This window comes from Callorhinchus milii, unplaced genomic scaffold, assembly GCF_018977255.1.
Source record: "Callorhinchus milii isolate IMCB2004 unplaced genomic scaffold, IMCB_Cmil_1.0 Scaffold1, whole genome shotgun sequence".
Lineage (NCBI taxonomy): Eukaryota > Metazoa > Chordata > Chondrichthyes > Chimaeriformes > Callorhinchidae > Callorhinchus > Callorhinchus milii.
Genome location: NW_024704742.1, coordinates 64,457,448 through 64,479,565, shown reverse-complemented (window position 1 = coordinate 64,479,565; position 22,118 = coordinate 64,457,448). Strand labels below are relative to the sequence as shown.

General features: G+C 38.8%; 1 protein-coding gene across 1 annotated transcript; it reads left to right on the top strand.

Moving 5' to 3' along the window:
* Window positions 1-119: 119 nt before the first annotated feature.
* Window positions 120-20,265, top strand: LOC103171714 (regulator of G-protein signaling 12-like). The gene is made up of 3 exons (XM_042342153.1): window positions 120-162; window positions 5,399-6,079; window positions 18,984-20,265. The coding sequence occupies exons 1-3, from the start codon at window positions 120-122 to the stop codon at window positions 19,352-19,354; spliced, it is 1,095 nt and encodes a 364-aa protein (XP_042198087.1). The 3' UTR covers window positions 19,355-20,265.
* The last annotated feature ends 1,853 nt before the right edge of the window (window positions 20,266-22,118 follow it).

Genomic DNA, 22,118 nt, shown 5'->3' with positions numbered 1-22,118 from the left:
GATGGGGAGCCAGTAGAACCTGGCCAGAACTGATGAGATGTGGGTACGAAGTTTGTTCCAGGGTCGGTATGCGGGCAGCAGAGTTCTGAATGAGCTGGAATTGTGCATCAACTGCATATATGTGGAAGTTTACCCCCGTGTCTGAGGATGATATCGCCAAGAGTGAGCATATAGATGAGGAAAAGAAGGGGGCCAAGGATGGAGCCCTGGGGTACCCCGAGGGTGAATGGGCAGGGGTGGGAGGAGAAACCATTTGCCGAGATGAAGTGGAGGCGGTTGGTTAAGTAGGATTCGACCATTTGTGTGCAGTCCCACTAAGGTGGATAAGGGGGGCGAGGCAGTGGAGAAGGATGGCATGGTCGACTGTGTCGAACACAGCAGAGAGAACCAGGACGACAAGGAGGCAGAGGGAGCCCTGGTCACAGATAGAGAGGACATTGTTTGTGACTTTGATAAGTGCTGTCTCTGTGCTGTGAGCAGGGCGAAAACCAGACTGCAGAAACTCAAGGAGGGAGTGGAGGGAGGGGTGTGACTGACGTTGATCTGCAACAATGCATTCCAGGACTTTGGCAAGGAAAGGTAGGTTGGAAATGGGATGGCAATACAGACATAGAATTACATAGAATATACAGCACAGAAACAGGGCATTTGGCCCAACTGGTCTATGTTGGCATTTATGCTCCACATGAGCCTCCTCTTGCCCATCCTCAACTAAGCCTATCAGCAGAACCTTCTATTCCTTTCTCTCTCATGTACTTATCTAGCTTCCTCTTAAATGCATCTATGCTATTCGCCTAAACTACTCCTTGTGGTAACGAGTTTCACATTCCCACCACTTTCTGGGTAAAGAAGTTTCTTCTGACTTCCCTGATTGATTTATTGGTGACTATTTTATATCTATGGCCCCTGGTTTTGGTCTCCCCACAAGTGGAAACATCTTCTCCATGTCTATCCTATAATACCTTCTCTTTTCAAGAAAAAAAGAGTCCAAGCTTGTTCAGCCTTTCCTGATAGGTATAACCTTGCAGTTCTGGTATCATCCTTGTAAATCTCCTTTGCACCTTCTGCAGTGTCTCTATATCTTTTCTATAATATGGGGACCAGAACTGTACACAGTACTCCGTGTGTCTAACCAATGTTCGATATAAGTTTAGCATAACTTCCCTGCTTTTTATTTCTATCCCTCTAGAAATGAATCCCAATGCTTGGTTTGCTTTTTTTATGGTCTTAGTAACCTGCATAGCTACTTTTAGTGATTTGTGTGTCTACCCCTAGATGTTTTTTCACCTCTACCCCATTTAGATTCTTATTTTCCATGCAGTATGTGACCTCCTTAGTCCTCCTACCAAAATGTACCACCTCACACTTATCTATATTGAAATTCATTTGCCAATTAAATGCCCATTCAGCAAGTTTATGAATGTCTTGTAATTTGTTGCAGTCCTCCTCAATATTAACTACTCCCCCCAATTTGGTGTCATCCGCAATTTTTTAAATTGTACTTTCAATCCCCGAGTCTAAATCATTAATGTAAATTGTGAAGAACAGTGATCCTAATACCGATCCTTGTGGAACAATACTTCCCACCCTCTGCCAGTCTGAGTAGCTTAGCTACCCCTTACCCCTAGTCTCTGTTTTCTATCTTGTAGCCAAGCTTGTTATCCATTCTGCTACTTTTCGCCTGACAACAACAACAAGATTACATTTGTATAGCGCCTTTCACGTCATACAGCATTTCAAAAAGAAATGATCAGCTTTTCAAACCCGAGCTGGGGTCAGGGAGGGGGAAGGGAGGGAAGGGGAAGTGGGGGTGACCGAGGGCATGCTCGAAGAGGAGGGTTTTGAGGCGGGACTTGAAGGAGGCTAAGAAGGGGTGAGGCGGAGTGATTGGGGGGATGGAATCCCAGAGGTTGGGGGCAGAGTGGCTGAAAGCTAATGAAGAATAATAAATAAATAATAAATAAGAATGGCTGACTCCACATGCTCTGACCTTATTCGTTAGTCTATTATGTGGTATCTTATCGAATGTGTTTTGGAAATCCAAATATATTACACCTACTGCATTACCCTTGTGTATTCTTTCTGTTGCCTCTTCAAAGAATTCAATGAGATTGGTCAAGCATGACCTTCCTTTTTGAAATCCATACTGACTTCTTTATTATTTGTTGCAGTTTTTATTATTTGTTGCAGACTATTCTTCAGGGCCTTTGGACGTCCTCGTGACGTGAAATGCACTTTACAAATGTAATTTTGTTGCTGTATTATATTTTCGGTTTCTAGAAGTTTTCTATTACCCTTTTCAGTAAAGATTCCATTATCTTTCCTGCCACCACTTTTAAGCTGACAGATATATAGTTCCTTGGGCTTGTTCTATCTCCCTTTTTAAATATAGGTATAACATTAGCTATCCCCCAGTCCTCTGGCACTACTCCCTTTTCTGATGAATTATATATATGTAATAGTGTCTCTGCTATCCCTTTAATGAACGCGGATGCAATCCATCCGGACCAGGGGTTTTATCCTCTCTGAGTTTGGTTAGTTTATTGGTTATCGCCCCCTTTTTATCTTAAATGTATTTATATAATTTTTGATTTTTTTTACTGTCATATCCACCTGATCCATCTTCCTGTTAAAAACTGAGGCAAAGTAATTGTTCAATATCTCTGCCATTTTGCTGTCGCTGTCTGTGAACTTATCTTGTCCATCCCTTAGTGGCCTTATTCTTATTTTGATTTTTCTTTTGTTATTTATGTCTGTAGAATATTTTACTATGTCTTTTATATTCCTTGATAATTTAGTTTCATAGTTCCTCTTTGCCTTCCTAATTGTTGTTTTGACTAACCTCTTCGTATTCTTTTTTGTCATGATCTCCCTTGTTGTTTATGTACTCAGTGAACGCCTCTTTCCTCAGTCTCAACTTTGCTCTTATGTCTTTATTCATCCACGGCGTTTCACTATTGTTTAGCTTTATCTTGTTTTTTAGCGGAATATATTTCTCCTGGAATCTTATCGATCACCATATTAAATGTTTCCCACTGCTGCTCTATCTCTTTGTTTGCCAATATTGTTTTCCAGTTTACTTTCCCAAGTTCCATTTTCATCCCCTCAAAATCAGCTTTTTTTCCAATCTATTACCCTGGTCTTTGTCATACTCAATCTTTATCTTAAACCTTATTAAGTTATAATCGCTATTGCCTAGATGTTCCCCTACTCTTACTTCTCTTATCTGCTTGGGTTCATTTCCCATTACTACATCCAGCAGTGATTCCTCCCTTGTTGGGCCTCTGGGTAATAATAATAATAATAATAATCCTTGCATTTGATACAGCACTTTTCACGTCGGGAGGAGGTCCCAAAGCGCTTCACAGAATATACTGTAAAGTGAATTGACTGTATATTTGTGGGCGAATGCGGCAACCAATTGCGCACAGCAATGTCCCACAAACAGTCGTAGATTGAAAATGACCAATTTATTATTGTTTTTGTTTTTTGGAGGGATTATTATTAGGCTCTGTGTGGAGAAAGGAAACTTGCCCAAGGTTTCGCCCTGAACTGCCTGGAATTGAACTCAGGTCTCTCGCTTACAAAGCGAATGCTCTAACCACTGAGCTACAGGAGTCCTGTACACATTGAAGGAATTCCATTCCCTTATCCCCTTTACCTACCTCTTCAAGCCAATTTATTTGGGGGTGGTTGAAATCCCCAATGATTATTACAGTATGTCTGTTACTCATTTCCCTAATTTGCTTGCATATTTTTTCCTCTACCTCCCTTCCACTATTAGGTGGTCTGTAGAGTACCCGTATTTGTGTGATTGATCCCTTCTCATCTTTTATGTCTATCCACACAAATTCTGTTTCTATCTTACTAATGGCTATGTCCCTTGTTTCTACTGCCATGATGTTGTCCCTAATAAGTACAGCTACTCTACAGCTCTTTCTCCTGTCTCTATCCTTTCTAAATATGTTATACACTGCAATGTTTAATTTCCAGTCCTGTACTTTCCGTAGCCATGTTTCAGTAATCCCTACTATATCTGGTTCTTCACTACGAATTATTGCCCCCAGTTCTTTTTTGTTTCGGATGCTGTGTACATTGCTGTAAAGACAGTTCAAATCATTTTTATTAGTTGTTCCTCTCACTTTATTTTTAATTCTCTGACCATTTATGTTCTCCTTATTCCTTAGTTTTGTCTCACCTATACTCTCATCTCGTGTTTCCTTTATATTTGGGTTTATGACATTTCTTTCTGATCTCTCCCCCGATTTTACTAGTTTAAAGCCTTTGCCACAGCCCTATTTACCCTTTCCCTAGGACACTGGTCCCATTCTGATTCATGTGGAGCCCATCCCATCGGTACATCTCCTTCCTGTCCCAGTACTGGTGCCAGTGTCCCATGAAATGGAACCCTTCTTTCCCACAACAATTCTTTAGCCATGTGTTAACTTTCCTAATCTGTCTTCCCCTACTCCAATTTGCATGTGGCTCAGGTAATAATCCAGAGATTATTACCCTTGAGGTCCTATCTTTTAACTTAGCTCCTAACTCCTGAAACTCCCTCTGCAGCACCTCCTCCCTGTTCTTACCTATGTCGTTTGTCCCAACATGAACCACAACTGGATCTGCCCCCTCCCTTTCCAAATTCCTCTCCAGCTGCCTCGAGATATCACTTACCCTGGCACCAGGTAGGCAACACACCCTTAGGACTCTCGTTCTTGGCTACAGAGGATGCTATCTATTCCCCTAACTGTTGAGGAAAAAGAGAAAATTAGTGGGAGAAATACGTAGGGTTGTGTGAAAGATGTTTAAAGTGAAATAACCATATTACAAAACTCTCTTGCTACACTATGACTTATGCCCTATTAAAACCTGTAATGTTTCCTTCTCTTTCCATTCAACTTAATTGTCTCCTTTCTTTCCCCCTATTGTTTTTGGCCTGACTATCTTTCTATCCTGTTTTTTTTTTGGATTGCTCCAATTTTCTCCTTCCACATCCTGAAAGTACTGACTCATGCTGAAGTCCAGTTCCACTGGCACTGACCATCTTCAAGCACCTCACCCAAAATGCCCTATCCACATAGTTAGTGTTAGATTGCTGTTCGACTGTTGGTACATGACCGCTGAGCCTGATCCTTATCAATGGGTATTTACACACTGTTCAATATTTTTCACTGGATATTATTCGGAAATGCAAATGATGGCTGAATTTCGCCTTCTTAGGCAATTATAGTCATGTTAGAGTCCCGTATTGAAGTTTTTCCATGTTTGACAGATAACAAAACCCAACGAAGAGTTGATTTACTATTATGGTAGGAGAGTTGTTTTATTTTTTCTTAAGAACTTACATTTGCTTTTCTCTGATGTATTAATTTCCGGATTGATATTTTCATTTTGGCAGAGTTATTTAATCTTTTGACAAAAGCTCAACGCAATCGGGTCGATGATCAACGTGGACTTTTGAAGAAAGAAGACCTCGTTCTACCAGATTTTCTACGCCTCAAGGTTCCCATGCCTGAGCCTAGCTCCTCCACACCTGTAGCAAATAAAGTGAATGGCAAGAAACGTGAGGACAAAAGCCAAACAGATACTTCTGTGAACAAAGCTTTCATCTCAGCACAACAGTCTGATAAATTAGAGTTTATAGACTCCAGCCCAACTAATCCGTCTACGCTGAATTTTAATGAAAATCCCAACAATCTAAAAGGCAAGCCAATGCATCAACAAGACAGCCGGCATTGGCCTGTTTCAGTGCCATCCCATCTTGTAAAACCAGATATTCAGCAGTTACATGATGTCCCCTTTCATGCACCAGTCTCTCCAATTCTACATGTGAATGACCAGAGGTGGGAAGGACATTCTGGAGATAGGCAGTCTGAAATAATACAGCCTTGTGAAGATGAGAATGTATCTGATCTGACTCTAGTGGCAGAAGGTGATATCAGTAGCCCCAACAGTACATTGTTACCTCCCTCACTAACACCATCATCCAGTATCAGTAAACTGGATGTAGCTAACTATACTCCACCAACCCCCTGCTCTGATGATCAGAAGAACTCTTCACACCACAGATCCGCTTCAGGTATTTAAATTGGGTGTGTCCATTTGTTGACTGGATAATTCATAACAATTTTTAAATGTGTTGTTGATTGTATTGAAAGTAATATTTTTAAAACTGGAAAAGGACTTGCAAAGCATACATAATGCACTAATTTATCAGTTCACATATGTTTTCTGCAGTATCTAACTGTTCATAGTACTGTAGAGAATACAAAAAACTCTGGATTGGGACACTAGAAAAGGTGAACTTCAATGTGTATCATACAAATTATTTTTATGTAATTAATTTTAACTGTGTTTGAGGATATTTTGTTGGGCCCGTTGCACTTTCTAGAATAATTCCTGCAATGTTTTATTAAACATTATGTCACTGCACTGGTGATTGAGAAATTATCACAAGACAGATCCAAGGACCACACATAATTTTTAAATATGATTAACACTTTTTCACAAATCAGTTTTTACATTGTTTGACAAACAACAGTAACTCATTCTAATCTCCCTGATCATCTCATTGTCAGAGTGCACATTTTAGGTGGTACTGAAGTTTTAGTTTAAACTCAGTTGAAATATTTGTTTTTATATCATGCAGCATTGCGCAAATTTAATTGCAGAATGATTTAAGTTCATGTAATGTAAATGATAACTAATACTTTGATGATAGGTTTGAGACCAAAGATACTTTTGAAGAGCTAGATGATTGAAGCAATTGCCTATACTCTAAGTGCCTTCATTTAGTATTTTACTTTTCATGAATGTTAGTAGGCTCTTTGAGAAAATTTTTAACAAATTATAATTTTATAATTAAACAATAATTGAAAACCAACAGGCTTACATTGAACAATGTTCATTTTGTAACCTGGCTGTCAAAAATTAATTGCAACATTATCCCTGAAGGGGATGTGATATCAGGTTACCAGATGTTTGTTCTGTTTTCAGCAAATAATTATAACTGGAAAATCCTCTATGAAAAGTTTGTTGCATGAAATTTAACCCAAGAAATCATTACTTTTTTGATTAAAAGCATTGTTCTTGGCTATTTGTAAATTTTACTATCTTGTTTGTATAATTCTGTACACTAATTTAGATTGTTTTACTGCCATGATTCATCCTAGAATTAAAAACTTTTTTTTGCTTTCTTATGATTTATCTGTACTTCGTAGATACCTGTTGTAGATGTTTTCACAAATGTATTGCTATCTTTCCATTTTTTGTATTAAAGTCTCTAAAGAGACTGTATCTTTTCTCAAACTTTATTGTTTAACACTTAAATTATTTTAATTTTACTAGCTTCTTGTTCTAATTACCTCTCTATAATCAACTCCCTTTTATACAATTCACCATCATCATTACACTTTGGGAATAAGGATATTTTATTTATGCTATTATAAATAAAATAGAATAATATCTAATGATTGACAAAGAACTCTAAAACAGAGATTGGTTTGCTGATTATTATGCTGCTATTCACTGGGAATTCAATTAGCTGGGAACCATATACAGCGCATATAAATAAATATTTTATCTATTGCGCTTGTGACCATTGGGACTGAAAATCAAGTTGTAACATTGGTAGCAGTACTACATCAGAGTCCTCACTTATGACCTAATTTACAAACAGTGCTTTGAGTATTACTGTCCCAGCGCCTTAGGACGTCCTCCCGACGTGAAAGGATCTATACAAATGTAATTTTGTGTTGTATTTTATAACACAATAATCCTTGTATTTGATATAGTGCTTTTCACATCTTCTAGATGTCCCAAAGCGCTTCACAGAATATACTGTAAAGTGAATTGACTGTATATTTGTGGGCAAAACGCGGCAGCCAATTGCACACAGCAATGTCCCACAAACAGTCGTGGATTGAAGTGACCGATTTATTATTGGGTTTTTTTCTTCAGGGATTATTTTGTATTGTATCATGAGGAAGCAATAGCTAGACAGCAAAAGCAAGTTAAACTGAATATGTTCCCTTAACTGCCCTTTACATTCAGCATTGCAAAATAGTTTTCCTGATCATGTATTTAAAATTTACAAGATTGCAGGATTGAGTTTTCATTTAGAAATGAATATTATTAAGGATATGATGTGAATTGAGATATTACAATTGATTTTGCATGATTTCTTAATTGATTTATATAATTAGAAATGTATTTTAAAATAACTGCCATATATAATATATGTTTGAGCTTGCTTCCATAATTTTTAGCTTGACAGTTGATTTATATGCCTTTATTTTGGACCCAACTTTTCTATCCTTCTCAAGGTAGTGACTCGCGCTGGTGTTTGGCTCGACAAGTAGATAGCCTATAATGCTTCATTCAAGTCCTATACCTCTTCTTATCATAGAACCATAGACATGCATAACACAGTATGAAGTCTTTTGGCCTATTATTCCTAAAGTTCAATCTGTACTATTCACCATTCGACTACAAATACACAGTATAACCATCTTTGGTAAATCGACTTTCATCTGGGACTATAGTAATGTGGTGGACCAACAACAACTTGACTTATAGAGCGCTCTTCACTTGAAGGACTTTACAGTCGAGGACTGGATAACTTTTCTGAAAAATTATATTTGAAAGAAAATGCACGTGAAAACTCACAAAGTTGTTGGCTCTTGCCAACCCATGCCTATAGTTTTCTGGGATTAGGTGAGCAGTGTGCACATCTTCAGGAGAGAATCCGCATACCATTCTAGACAAATTTCATTGGAACTCTTAAGTAGTTTGCTTTGGATACTCTTAAGCATAGTGATGTGTTTTCACATGTATTAAATAATCCGCTTGACCAAAGCAAAATATAATGTTTCCTTGAATGAAATTATTTGCAATCTTGTTCTCATTACCACATTTTAAACACAAAATAGCCCAGATAGAAGTATAGGAATTATGGATGGTCTCAGATCAGAAAAGGGTTTATTTGAAACCTTATCAACTGATGTACACGACCACAAAGCAGGATACAGGTTTGCTATGTCATCCTAGGATAAGATGAATCATGTAGAGAACGTATGTTATGACTTGTGTAGTTTGTCTTGAATCTGCCTTTGATCTGAAACAGAACATTGAATGAGATTGAGAAAAATTAGATTCTTGGATGACTTACCTATAGAATCCTCTGGCTTAGTGGTTAGAGCACTTGCCTCACAAGTGAGAGACCTGGGTTCAATTTCCAGGCAGGGCATCGGCAGCGGCAGCATTAGGCAAGTTTCCTTACTCCACACGCCTGTTTGCCTAGCAGCAAGTAGGAACCTGGTTGTTAGTCGATTGGTGGATCACTTTACTGGGGGTAATAAATATATTATATTGATCACTCAATCCATAATTGTTTGTTTAAAGAAGTTTATGGCACAAAAAGAAAGTTAGTTTTATTGATCCCCAAACTCCAACAATCACATGGATGAATTCTATGCTTTTTAACAAATTGATTGTTCACCAATAAGTCACTTGGCACCAGGTGAATTTTAAATGTTCCTTTCATTTCTAAATTGGCACCATTTTCTATCTATTAACAAATATTAATTGCAACATCAACTCCCAGCAATACAGGATAGCGCCAATACTTCCCAGACTAATTGCTTGCAACAGCCAGTGAGTGCCATGACCATCTCCCCAGGGGAGACCATTGCAGGGAAAACTGACCATCTGTCTCCATTCTCAAGAAGTATTCAGCCATATCCTATTGATGACTTGGATCTCCCCACAGGCCCACAACATACGAAATGCAATATTATTATTACTTGGCTAATGCATCAGAAACCACTGATCAAACCTTCCGAAAATATGTCTTGTGCCTGGAAGGTACCAACAAAAGATCTTCTCTGGAGAGCCACTTTATAGAAAAGCATGCCCACATCTCCAAAATCTTTACTCGCGGGTTACACAACGAAAAGCAGGAATTGGCCACTAAAATTGGAAATCTTGATAATCATGGCTGGTGAAATGATCAAAAATATGCTTGACATTCTGGAACAATAATAATATTTGCATGTTTGTAACCTCTATCTTGAGCTCTCCAGACCACATTTTGAATAATGTCAAAGGAGCCCTAAGAAAGGTGGGTATAAAATATAATATGTTGTATATGGCACGGCTAAAAATACTGGAAAGTGATATCCTAGCTCCATTCCTCTCAAAAGTGAAGGCCTGAGATTATCTTCAGGCATACAACCGCTATTCCATTTCTCCCGCACCCCCCTCTCCCCACCCCCCTTCACTCCAAATATGCCTGGTGACACCAGACCACAATTTGAACCCCAAATAAGGATAGTCAGCTAGCAGGACTCAGCCATCACAAGTGGACTTATCCCAACACTCATCGGATCTGACAGAATCTCATGATGCAGGAAGAAGAAACTCTGATGCATATAAAGGCGCCTTCACTCCATATTGTGGAGTCCTGTAGCTCAGTGGTTAGAGCATTCGCTTTGCAAGCAAGAGACCTGAGTTCAATTCCAGGCAGCGTGAAACCTTGGGCAAGTTTCCTTACTCCACACTCCTAATAATAATCCCTCCAAAAACAAAAAACAATAATAAATTGGTCATTTTCAATCTACCACTGTTTGTGGGACATTGCTGTGCGCAATTGGCTGCTGCGTTTGCCCACAAATATACAGTCAATTCACTTTACAGTATATTCCGTGAAACGCTTTGGGACGTCGAGAAGACGTGAAAAGCGCTGTATCAAATGCAAGGATTATTATTATTGACATATCCCTCCTTAATTGAAGTATTTTTTCTCTGCTTACATTGATAATACGTGACAATGTTAACTTCCTGCCCCACCCAGTCACCTATAGGGTACCCCAAGGCTCCATCCTTGGCCCCTTTCTGTTCCTTATCTACATGCTCCCTCTCGGTGATGTCATCCACAGACATCGGGTCAACTTCCACATTTAGGAGGATGACACTCAAATCTACTTCTCTTCCAGCTGCGACTCCCAGTCCACTGATGTCCTGTCAGCTTGTTTGACGGACATTAAGGCCTGGATGACCACAAATTTCCTGCAGCTGAATGTTGGGAAGATGGAAGCCATACTCATTGGTACCCATCAAGGTTTTCTCTCCTGCGGGTCTGAGCTCCTTAACCTTCCCGGGCTCTCCCTCAGACTTACTGAACCTCTGCCCAACTTAGGTGTTGGGTTCGATCCCCACCTTTCCTTTCTTTCTACCCCACATCTGTTCCCTGATCAGGAATGTTTTTTCCCACCTCCGTCACATTGCCCATCACTGCCCGTACCTCACAACCAACGAGCCAAATCCCTTGTCCAAGCCTTCAGCACTTTCCGGCTGGATTATTCCAGTGCCCTCTTGACTGGTCTCCCCAACTCCACAATACACAAAACACAACTAATTCAAAACTCCACTGCCTGGATTCTCAGCCGCACAAATCTCCGTACCCTCATGACACTAGCCAGGCTCCACTGGCTCCCAATTACTGAATGGATTGATTTCAAGATCCTCTCACTCGTTTTCAAATTCCTTTATGCCCTCACACCTCTCTACATATCTGACGTGCTTACCCCACCACTCCACCACCTGCTGCCCCCACTCCCCCACCCGCTGCCTCCGATCGGCTGTCCCTCGTCCCTTCCTCTATCGGTGGCCGTGCCTTTAGCCACTACACCCCAAAACTATGGAACTCTCTCCCTCAATCCATCCGCCTTGCCTTCTTCCTCCCAACTTTCAAATCCTGCCTAAAGACCTTCTGTCTTTCACCTAAAGATCGTGCTTACGGTCACCTCCTTCTCCACCTCTCTCGGGGTCAGACTCTGCCACTGTCAAGCGCTCTGGGACGCTACCCTGCGTGAAGAGTGCTATATAAAGGCAAGTTGTTGTTGTTAACTTGGAGTATTAACCTTCACATATTTTAATCGCTAGTTTATTTTATGCTTAGTGAAATGTTGTACTCTGTTCAGTGCCTTGGGACGTCCGCCTGATGTGAAAGGCGCTGTAATCTTGTTGTTGTTGTTGTACCTGGTTTACAAGATTGGTCTGGATGAATAAGGCCCTTTGGCCCATCGTATCTCTTCCCTCCAGAACAGCCATCCTACTGATCGTAATACTAACAATATAATATTAAAAAATATTACTGTGCATTGTTATATCAGTTTAATTAATATTGCAGCTGCTTATAGGGGCTGCTCTAGCTATAGACAAACTAGGCAGCTGCCTGGAGCAGAGACTGCTTCGGCAGTAGATTTGTGGGAGAAGCAATTTTTTTTGAATGCTTGACTGGTGAAATTGAGATGGGCGCGGCTGCAGTGAGTGCTGTGTGCTAATGTCACAGGCCTTTTAAGGTAAATTCATCTCTTATAAGCTATTGACACGCTGCAGTTTTGCATAGAGCGGCAGATTGTCTTGCATGGTGTCTGGCTACTTTTAGTTTTGTTGACATCTTGGCTCTGTGATTTATTTTATTGATTTGCTTACGATTCTTCATTTTACCTTTATTATTTTTATTAACAAAACTGTTTTGAATTTTTAATGTCCTGCCCCAAACTTACAGGAAGTCAGAATTCCTTTTGTCGTAGAAACCTCCTTGCTTGCCATCTCAAGCAGACAGGATGTTTCTTTACACATTACCTGGCTTTAGTCTCATTATTGTGCCTTCTTCAAGGTCCGTCTGAGGACCTTCCTCTTTGACCGTACATTTGGTCATCTTCCCCCCACCCGGCCCAGTTTTCTGTAGTTCCTAAAATAACCTGTGGAAAAACAGCTTCAATATTGGACAATATAAAAATTAGCTACATTTTAATGCTCTGAAACTTTTTAAAAAAGCTTCTTGTTCTAAACCAGGCTTTTTAAAAGAATGCTCCTCACTTTCAATGCTGCAGCAACCCTGGCTCAAGTGATAAATCTACATTTAAATGCTATATACAATAGATATAATGCTATAATACCAGGTAATAATGTTATCTGCAACAATGCTTCAGAGACAGTGCAATCAGAGCAGAACGTTTCACATTTGAACACACATTTGAAGTGACAAAATTATAAAGTGGTGCTACAGCAATCAGATACTCGGTAACTCCAGATTCCAGCCATAAACTTACAGAGGTTGGAGTGTGTAGCCGCAGAGTTTCAATGTTGAAGAGGGAGAACTCTGTCATGCAGTAAGTTATGGTAAGTGCTCCGGGACGCTGTATAAATGCAAGTTGTTGTTGAACATGACTTAGAACAATACTGACTTCAGCAATAAGAAATGTATTTCTCTGCAGTGACAAAAAAAAGGATCGCAGTGTTCTATCACTTGGAGGACACTTTATAGAACACTGAGTTGCTGTCAGTCCGGGTGGAAGAGCAATGCTGACCAAGCTATTTAGATTTTTCACTATGAAGTGTACAGCCAACATCTTTCTCAGAAGTTTTTGTCTTGGTTTTGTCCATGATACATGCTATATTCCTCGGAGTAATGTCCTGCTCTGCAATGATTCAGTTCCTGCTTGACTTTCAGCTGAGGAATTAACTACTCTATGAAGAGAGGGGATCAGCAAAGAGATCATCACTTTTTAGATCATTGATTGGCCTAAAAATAGTAACTTGAAACTAACAGTAATGTGAAACTAATCATGCGGCCAAACACGCTTTCCCGATGAACTCTTGCGCAGGTATTGTAATATAAACAGGAAGACTCATCTACAATGACCTGAAGTAATAATAATAATATTCCTTGCATTTGATATAGCGCTTTTCACATTATCTAGACGTCTCAAAGCGCTTTACAGAATATACTGTAAAGTGAATTGACTATATTTTGTGGGTGAAATGCGGCAGCCAATTGCGCACAACAGTGTTCCATGAACAGTCGTGGATTGAAGTGACCAAATTATTTTTTCTTCTTTTTGAGGGGATTATTATCAGGCTTGTAAAGTAAGGAAAGTTGCCTAAGTTTTTGCCCTGCCAGGAATCGAACCCAGGTCTCTTACTTGTGAGGGGAATGCTCTAACCACTGAGCTACAGGACTCCTAGAAACATATTGATCAAGTAACCTATTGATCTCATTGCCTCAGCTAAAATAGGTTAGTTTCTTGATAAGATCAGAGTGCTTTATCCAAAAAATTGGGGGAATCAGATAAGTCAATTACTAATAAGCATAAACTTCTACATTTTAGGATTGCCACCACATATGACATCAATCCAAAAACATTATGCTACCCTGTGTGAGGGGTACTGTATATATAAAAAAAAGAATGATAATAATAATTTGGTCACTCAGTCCAACTGCAGTTGGCTGCGCGTTTTGCCCACAAAATATACAGTTAAGTCACTCTACAGCATATTCTGTGATGTGCTTTGAGACATCGCAAAGACTCGATAAGGCGCTATATCAAATGTAAGGATTATTATTATTATACTGGTAATTTACTCTGCAACAAGAGTTAAAAGCCCCATACTCTGTTGGACCACAGAGTATGCATTTATTTAGTACCAATTACGTCCGGAAGATATCCCAAGGTGCTGGACAGTTGAGGATTTTGCACCCAAGATGGGGGTTGTATTTGAGAGCACTCTGGGATGCTACCCTGCGTGAAGGGTGCTATATAAATGCAAGTTGTTTTTGTTGAGAGGGTTGGTGGTGCAGCATTGAAAGTGTGAGGCAGAAATTCCATCTCGTTCTAAATTAGGCCTTTAAGCAAAAAAATCAGAGCATGTAAAATTTAGCTAGTTTATATATTGTCTAATTATTAAGCTTTTTTCCACAAGTTATTATAGGAATTACAGAAAACGAGCTTCCAAATTAATAGTAATCCTTGCATTTGGTGTAGCGCACAGCAATGTTCCACAAACATCCATGAAATGATAGACTGATTTTGTGCTTCACGGGGAAGCAGGGAATGACAACACTCAGTTGGCAGGAATGTGACAAGCAGCTCACCAAAAATTCATTCATGTCACTTTTAATCAACAAGAGCAAAATATATTTCTGAATTGTATCTTTCACTTCATATTTAAATACATTGATTTTAATATATTTTTAGGCTAAATATACTTCCAATGTCTATGTGATTAATGTCACTAATTTTGGTAAGTTATTGAAAGGTAGCTATTGAATATATGTTTTAAGTGTCGTTGTAATACAGTAATCCTTTACATTCCTAAATACGTGCCTATTGACAGTGACTTGGAGAGGATTGATTAATGACAGCTTTGGTTAGTTGATAGCATGCTCGCCTCTGAGTCAGGTTATGGTTTCAAGTTCCATGTAGTGTGCTACATTGTTGGTGGTGCCATCGTTCGGATGAGATGTTAAATGGATGTTGCATCTGCCTCTTGAGGTGGATGTTAAAAATCCCATTTCACTATTCGAAAAGAGAAAGGAGATTCTCCCGGTGTCCTGGCCAACAATCCCCCAAATAAAATTGGTCATCCAAACACCATGTCTGTTTGTGGGACATTGCTGTGCGCAAATTGACTGCTGTGTTCACCCACAAAAATACACACAGCCACACAACTTTACAGTATATCCTGTGAAATGATTTGAGAAATCTCGACGACCTGATAAGGCGCTATAACAAATGTAAGCATTATTATTACAGCCAACATGGATTTGTAAAAGGGAAGTCTTGCTTCACAAATTTAATAGAGTTCTTTGAGAAAGTATCTGAGTGTACTATTGAAGGACATATAGTGGTTGTGTATATAAATCTCCAGAAGGCCCACATAAGGTACTATATAGACGTGAAAGGCTCTATATAAATGCAATTTGTTGTTGTTGAAAAAAAATAAGTATGAACATGGTAGCATGGATAGAAAGGACACAAATCAGAGAGAAGGGCTAAATGGATGTTTCCTAGAATAGAGAGATATAAATGGTGGAGTTTCCGCAAAACTGTATTATTACCGTTAATCTTCGCAATACAGGGTAATAGCATGGCGGTCTGGATCCAATATCTCAGATGCCGGGTTCATACTCAATTAGTAGCAAGATCTTGGTTGCTTTCTGAATTCACAGTTCCCCCTAATTTGGTGATGTCTGCAAATGTAACTACTTTGGACTGTCTGACTGTCTGCACATGTTTACACCTGGTTCATAATACAATATGATTTATAATTCCTTTTTATGTAGGGAGGACATCTCAAAGAGCTTTACTCAGCTAGCTGGGCACCCAAGCGGTGCTGAAGACGGTGGGGGAGGGGATTATTAGACCCTATTAATAGCTGGGAAAGATGTCAACTGCCATTTTTAAAAAATTAAAATTCAGTTACTTTTAGCTGCTTGGCCAATCTATACTGGAAGATGCAAGCAGATATATTATCATCGTCAGCAACTCAGTGTTCCATAACGTAACCTCCAACCGATGGAACACTGGATCCTGTTTGGCATCTGCAGGAAACCTATTTCTTACTGCTGGGATCAGAATTGTGCTAAAGTAATTTTAATCACTGGTTTTATTGAGGATATCCTACTGACTGCATTGCCAGTGTTCTCCCTCAGTCTTCAAACAAGCGTGTTATAAACTGAGAGAAATAAATAAGGAAAGGTTCAAGAAGACCATTTGACATGCTGGGCGCAGAATTAGAGGCTATTGGAGGAAGGCAACCTAGCATTTGGAGAGATGTAGGTGAGCTTTGAATAATGGGACATGGTGGTTTGGCTGAGGCTTTTTTTCTTGACGGACATTAGAATTCAGGAATTCTGTGCAGAGTTTTGTGGGCTGTACGAAGTCCATGTTAAGGTAGTTTTGCATAGATTATGGAGGAAATTGCCATGATTGATTGCCATTCGAAAATAGAAGGGAGTTTCTCCCTCTGGGTGTCCTGGCTAACAATTCCCCAAATAAAATTGTTCACTCACTCCATAACTGGTTGTGGGACACTGCTGTGCACGATTCAGCCCGTCAACTCTGCTCCGCCATTTCTTAGATTATGGCCAATGTGTAACTCAACAACAACAACTTGGATTTATATAGCACCCTCTACGCCGGACGGCGTCTCAGTAGCATTTGCCTTTCCTTACCCTCAAACGGTCTTAATATTGTTGGTGTGTCAGTACAGGTCAGTTAGTACCACTCTGGCTTCTGAGTCAGGAGATTCAAGTGCCACGTCTTGGAACTCATATAGTCTAAGCTGATACTCCAATGCAGTGCTGGGGTTATGCTATGTTGTTCAAATGAGATATTAAACCGAGTCCCCGTCTGCCTGTTCAAGTGTTCCGGCCGACAATCCCTCAAATAAATATTGGCCAATAACTCCATGGCTGTTGGTGGGATATTGCTGTGTGCAACTTTGGCTGCTGTGTTCGCCCAGAAAACACACAGTCACTTTGCCTCACAGTGTGTCCTGTGAAGTGCTTTAGGATGCCCTCCTGACCTGAAATATGCTATACTAAATGCAAGGATTAATAGGATTATTATTTTTTTAAGTGTTTAGCTGCTTACCTCTTAAACATTCCCACCAATTTTGCAATGATGGAAATGAGTTCCACTGTCCTTCAACTGTGAGTAAGGAAATCTCTGATTTGATTACTAATATATCAAGCTTTTCACTGCTTGTTTTATTAGAATTACTCTTCCTGTTAGGAACTTGCTTGGGAGGTTAACCAGAGCTTTTCTGGGAAGAAAAGATGTGGGAAAGATATATTTCTTTAATACTAATACTGTAGTAATAATAATCCTTACATTTGATATAGCGGCTTATCACATCTTTGAGGCATCACAAAGCGTTTCACAGAATATACTGTAAAGTGAATTGACTGTATATTTTGTGGGCGAAACCCGGCAGCCAATTGTGCACAGCAGTTGGTGATTGAAGTGACCAATTTATTATTTTTTTTGAAAGAATTATTAACCCCGGAAAAGCGATCCGCCATTCGATTGACAACCGAGTTCCTATTTACTGCAGGTAAACAGAGGCGTGTGGAGTAAGGAAACTTGCCCACCATTTCGCAGAGTCTGCTCTAACCTGAGCTACAGAAATAAAGGACAATTATCTAACAATGAGATGCCATGGACCCTGCTTGCAAGTTTCCTTACTCCACACAGAGCCTAATGATAATCCCTCCAAAACCAAAAACAATAATAAATTGGTCATTTTCAATCTACGACTGTTTGTGGGACATTGCTGTGCGCAATTGGCTGCCGCGTTCGCCCACAAATATACAGTCAATTCACTTTACAGTGTGTTCTGTGAAGCGCTTTGGGACGTCCTCCCGACGTGAAAAGCGCTATATCAAATGCAACGATTATTATTATTATTATTATTATTATTTAGTGGCCTTTAGTGGCGACTAGTATTGAGTCTTGTGAATCTGAATTCTTGCGTTTTTATTTTCTTTTTTTTTAACCTATATGTGCCAGCTAACTGCTACAAAAAGCAGTAAGAGAATTTCATCGTAAGATGTTAATGATTTTGATAATGTTAGTCTTTCTGAAAGCAGTGATTTAGAAAGTGTATGATTAAAGCAATGAAGAATTCCTGACTGTCCAGTGCCTTGGAGTGTCCTCCCGACGTGAAGGGCGCTTTACAAATGTAATTTGTTGCTGTTATTTAATTTATGGTCGTCCCTATACAATGTACAAATTATAATAAGCAGTATTTTGAACTCAGAAGAAAATGCATCCAGTTATTCACAGCACTTATATAATGAATTGCATGTTGACCATGATTTCAATTTCCAAATACTAGGAGCGAGCGGTCTCTTAAGATTAGGATGTTTTGGTGAAATTTCACTGAATTATCAGGTGTATTTAAATTTACAGTAGTTCTGACTGATAATGCTGGTATTAAAGAAATTATACTATTGAGGATAAAAGTTAGAAACTTTTTACATTTCATTAAAGTTTCAAATGAAATATTTTTGTGGGACACTACATTGCATGAGGGGTGCTGTATAAATGCAAGCTGTTGTTTTTACATTCTAAACGTTAGAAACTAATTACATTTTCCGTAACACAACTCTTTTTACTGTCCATTTAAAGGTTCAACTAATGAAACCAGGAAGATTTCGTGGAATACACCTACTCGCTTTGTGCAGAATTCTGGCAAGACACAGACGAGCATAAACTGTGAAACTTTTGCAGTGAGCCCCACCCATTTCCGGTGTGATGTTGCAACACTTCCTGTAAACAAGATTATTGACATTGATGGAGTGATGTTAGAAGATACAATTGTTAGAAATGAAGAGCCAGATGGAAATCTGAGTTTTGAAGGATATATTTCTGAATTGAAATGTTCTAAGGGACGGATGCGCACAGGAGTTTATCGTATGTCAGATTTGCCATCTCTGATCACAGTAAAGAGTGAGAGGAAAAATACCTCAGAATCTCCGCATAAAGCTACCTTTGTCTGAACCTGCATCAAACAGACATTTTAAATAAATAATACAAAGAGTGTGATGCTACTAATCTTTGGAAAATGTAGATGTATATATAGGAATTACTGTAATTGTCAGCATCAGCAATTATTATAACACTGTATTTAGTCACCCCCAGCGATAATTGGAAACATAGAACAAAAATTATCCAAAGTGTCCTTTTTTGGACAAAATATAAACTTTTAAAAATTGAAGCAGATAATATTGGACTAATCAAAAAATCTTGTATTCATTATATGTACAAGATTCTAGTAGATACTGCAACAAAATAAAATATTAGAAATATATTTTATCCAGTATTTATAGTAATCCATCCCAAATAGATTATGATGGGATAGCTTTGATTGAACACAAGGTAAAATGTAAAGTGGGTGAAGCTTGTGTGAATATAAGGATCTATTAATTTAGGTCTCTGTGCCTATTTCAAAATACATGTAGAAATATGTTCTCGAACAGGGTTAATCAAATTACAATAAGTATCTTAATGTTCATTAGAATATATAATGTTTTGCTAAGGAAAAGTAATTCTATCAAATTACCCCATTCTAAATTTTAGAAGGATTGTCCTGGTGCCTCAGTGGTTCTATACTGTTTTTTATAACTTGGTTAGATGTTGCATGATATATTGTACATAATTCTACTTTTATATATGATGCATCTCAGTGATAACATGAATAGCACCAACAGCCACTAGTACAGAATTCAACTCACTCAAAGGAGAATGTTCCCAAAATGTCTGATCCCATGCTGCTCAACATACTAATAAATAGACATGACACTCTGCAGTGGAGTTGTTGACATCTCTCTTTATAGCTCTGGCTTGAAAGAAGTAGAATATACTCTTCCCTTAACTGTTTTATTTTGTAGGTTATTATTGTATAAATCACGACTGATTATTATGTTAAAAATACAGTAACCCAAAGAATTACATTAAAAAAATTCAGAGCAAAATGAAGATGAAATTTATCTTATCTCTGCAATTTATATATAGTTGATTTGGCTGAATGTACAAGGGTCTTGTTGCATTGCAATATAAATATGTAGACAGAGGAAACAATAGCTACACAGAATTTTCCATCTTTCTATCTTTTATGTAAACAAAATGTTCTGCTGTAACAAGCACATAAAACTGTATTACTGTGCTGGAAACATGATCAAAACATATTTTTAATGTTTTTGATCAACTATCGAATTAGGTAATTCATAGAAATCTCTGTATACTGGTGTATTATATGTATACTATTATTCCCAGCAAAACATTAATCAGTGATTTAATACTATAGTATTGTTATCTTGTGTTATTGAATAGTGAGAATCCTCAAAAATTATTTCCGTTTGAAACGAATTGTGTATCAGTGAGAACCCTGGAGGACTGTAAACCTGAAAAGTGATTATAAGAATAAGGAGATTGTGGGTTGGTGTGTGAAAGTCTCACAGGTTCTATATGAATTGCTTTTACATTATCAGATATAGATGCAACTTCTGACTCACAGGTTGCAAGTTAAAACCTCATTTTTGTTTGACTGGGGGAGGGCAGAGAGGAGGAATAAGAAAACAATTCCTTTCAGACCTTAAAATTGTTAGCTTTTTACTGGGAGGTCGAACTGTGCTTATGTACTATTTGTTGTGGTCATCCAGGTGTCTGGTACATACGTGGAAACCCATCACCATGATTGAAGTATCCAGACCAGATTGAGAGTTCTATTTATGCCACCTATGCAATGAGAATTTCTGTGTCTGGAATGGATTGTGCACTCTCTCCCTAGAGGGATGCACCCGGCTTATCTATTTTCTGCTAATACAAACAGATTGACCAGAGCCAAGGGACAATGATTGCACAATGTTAGTAATGGTGTCATATTTCTACCATGGTTTTTTAATATCTTCTGACTTCTAGCTCAATGCTTCCTGATAAGTAAGAGTTGTACTGTGGGTACTGTCATAACATGTTACAACATACCTACAGATGGTTAAGTAACCTATTAAGAAAAGCCAAATACAGTTTACTTTTTTCCAATGTGTTTAGAATTATTCATGAACCATTGGTAAACAATTACTTAGATCTACATAGATTGTACAGGACGGAAACAGACCATTTGGACCCATGTGGGTCTCCAGCTTACTCCCTCCCATACCCTTCTATTCCCTTCTCCCTCATGCGAATATCTAGCTTCTTCTTAAATGCGTCTTAGCTGGCTGCTTCAACCACCACTTAGTTAGGACTACCTTCTCACTATCCTGTGAAGTAGTTCCTAAATACTCTTTTAGATCACGTAGTTACTATCTTATACATGAGTCTCCTGGTATGGATTCTCCAACAAGTGAGAACAGCTTATTTATGCTAACCTTATGAAACGCTTTTATAATTTTAAACACCTCCACTGGGTTGCCTCTTAAATGTCGTTTCTAGTGAAAAAAGGCTTAATCTATGCAGTCAGTCCTGGTGGAGTCCTGTAGCTCAGTGGTTAGAGCATTATTCTCACAAGCGAGAGGCCTGGGTTTGATTCCCGGCAGAGCAAAACCATGGGCAAGTTTCCTTACTCCACACGCCTGATAATAATCCCTCAAGAAAAACAACAATAATAAATTGGTCATTTTCAATCCAGACTGTTTGTGGGACATTGCTGTGCGCAATTGGCTGCCACGTTTCACCCACAAATATACAGTCACTTTACAGTATATTTGTGAAACGTTTTGAGACGTCGAGAAGATGTGAAAAGCTCTAGATCAACTGCAAGGA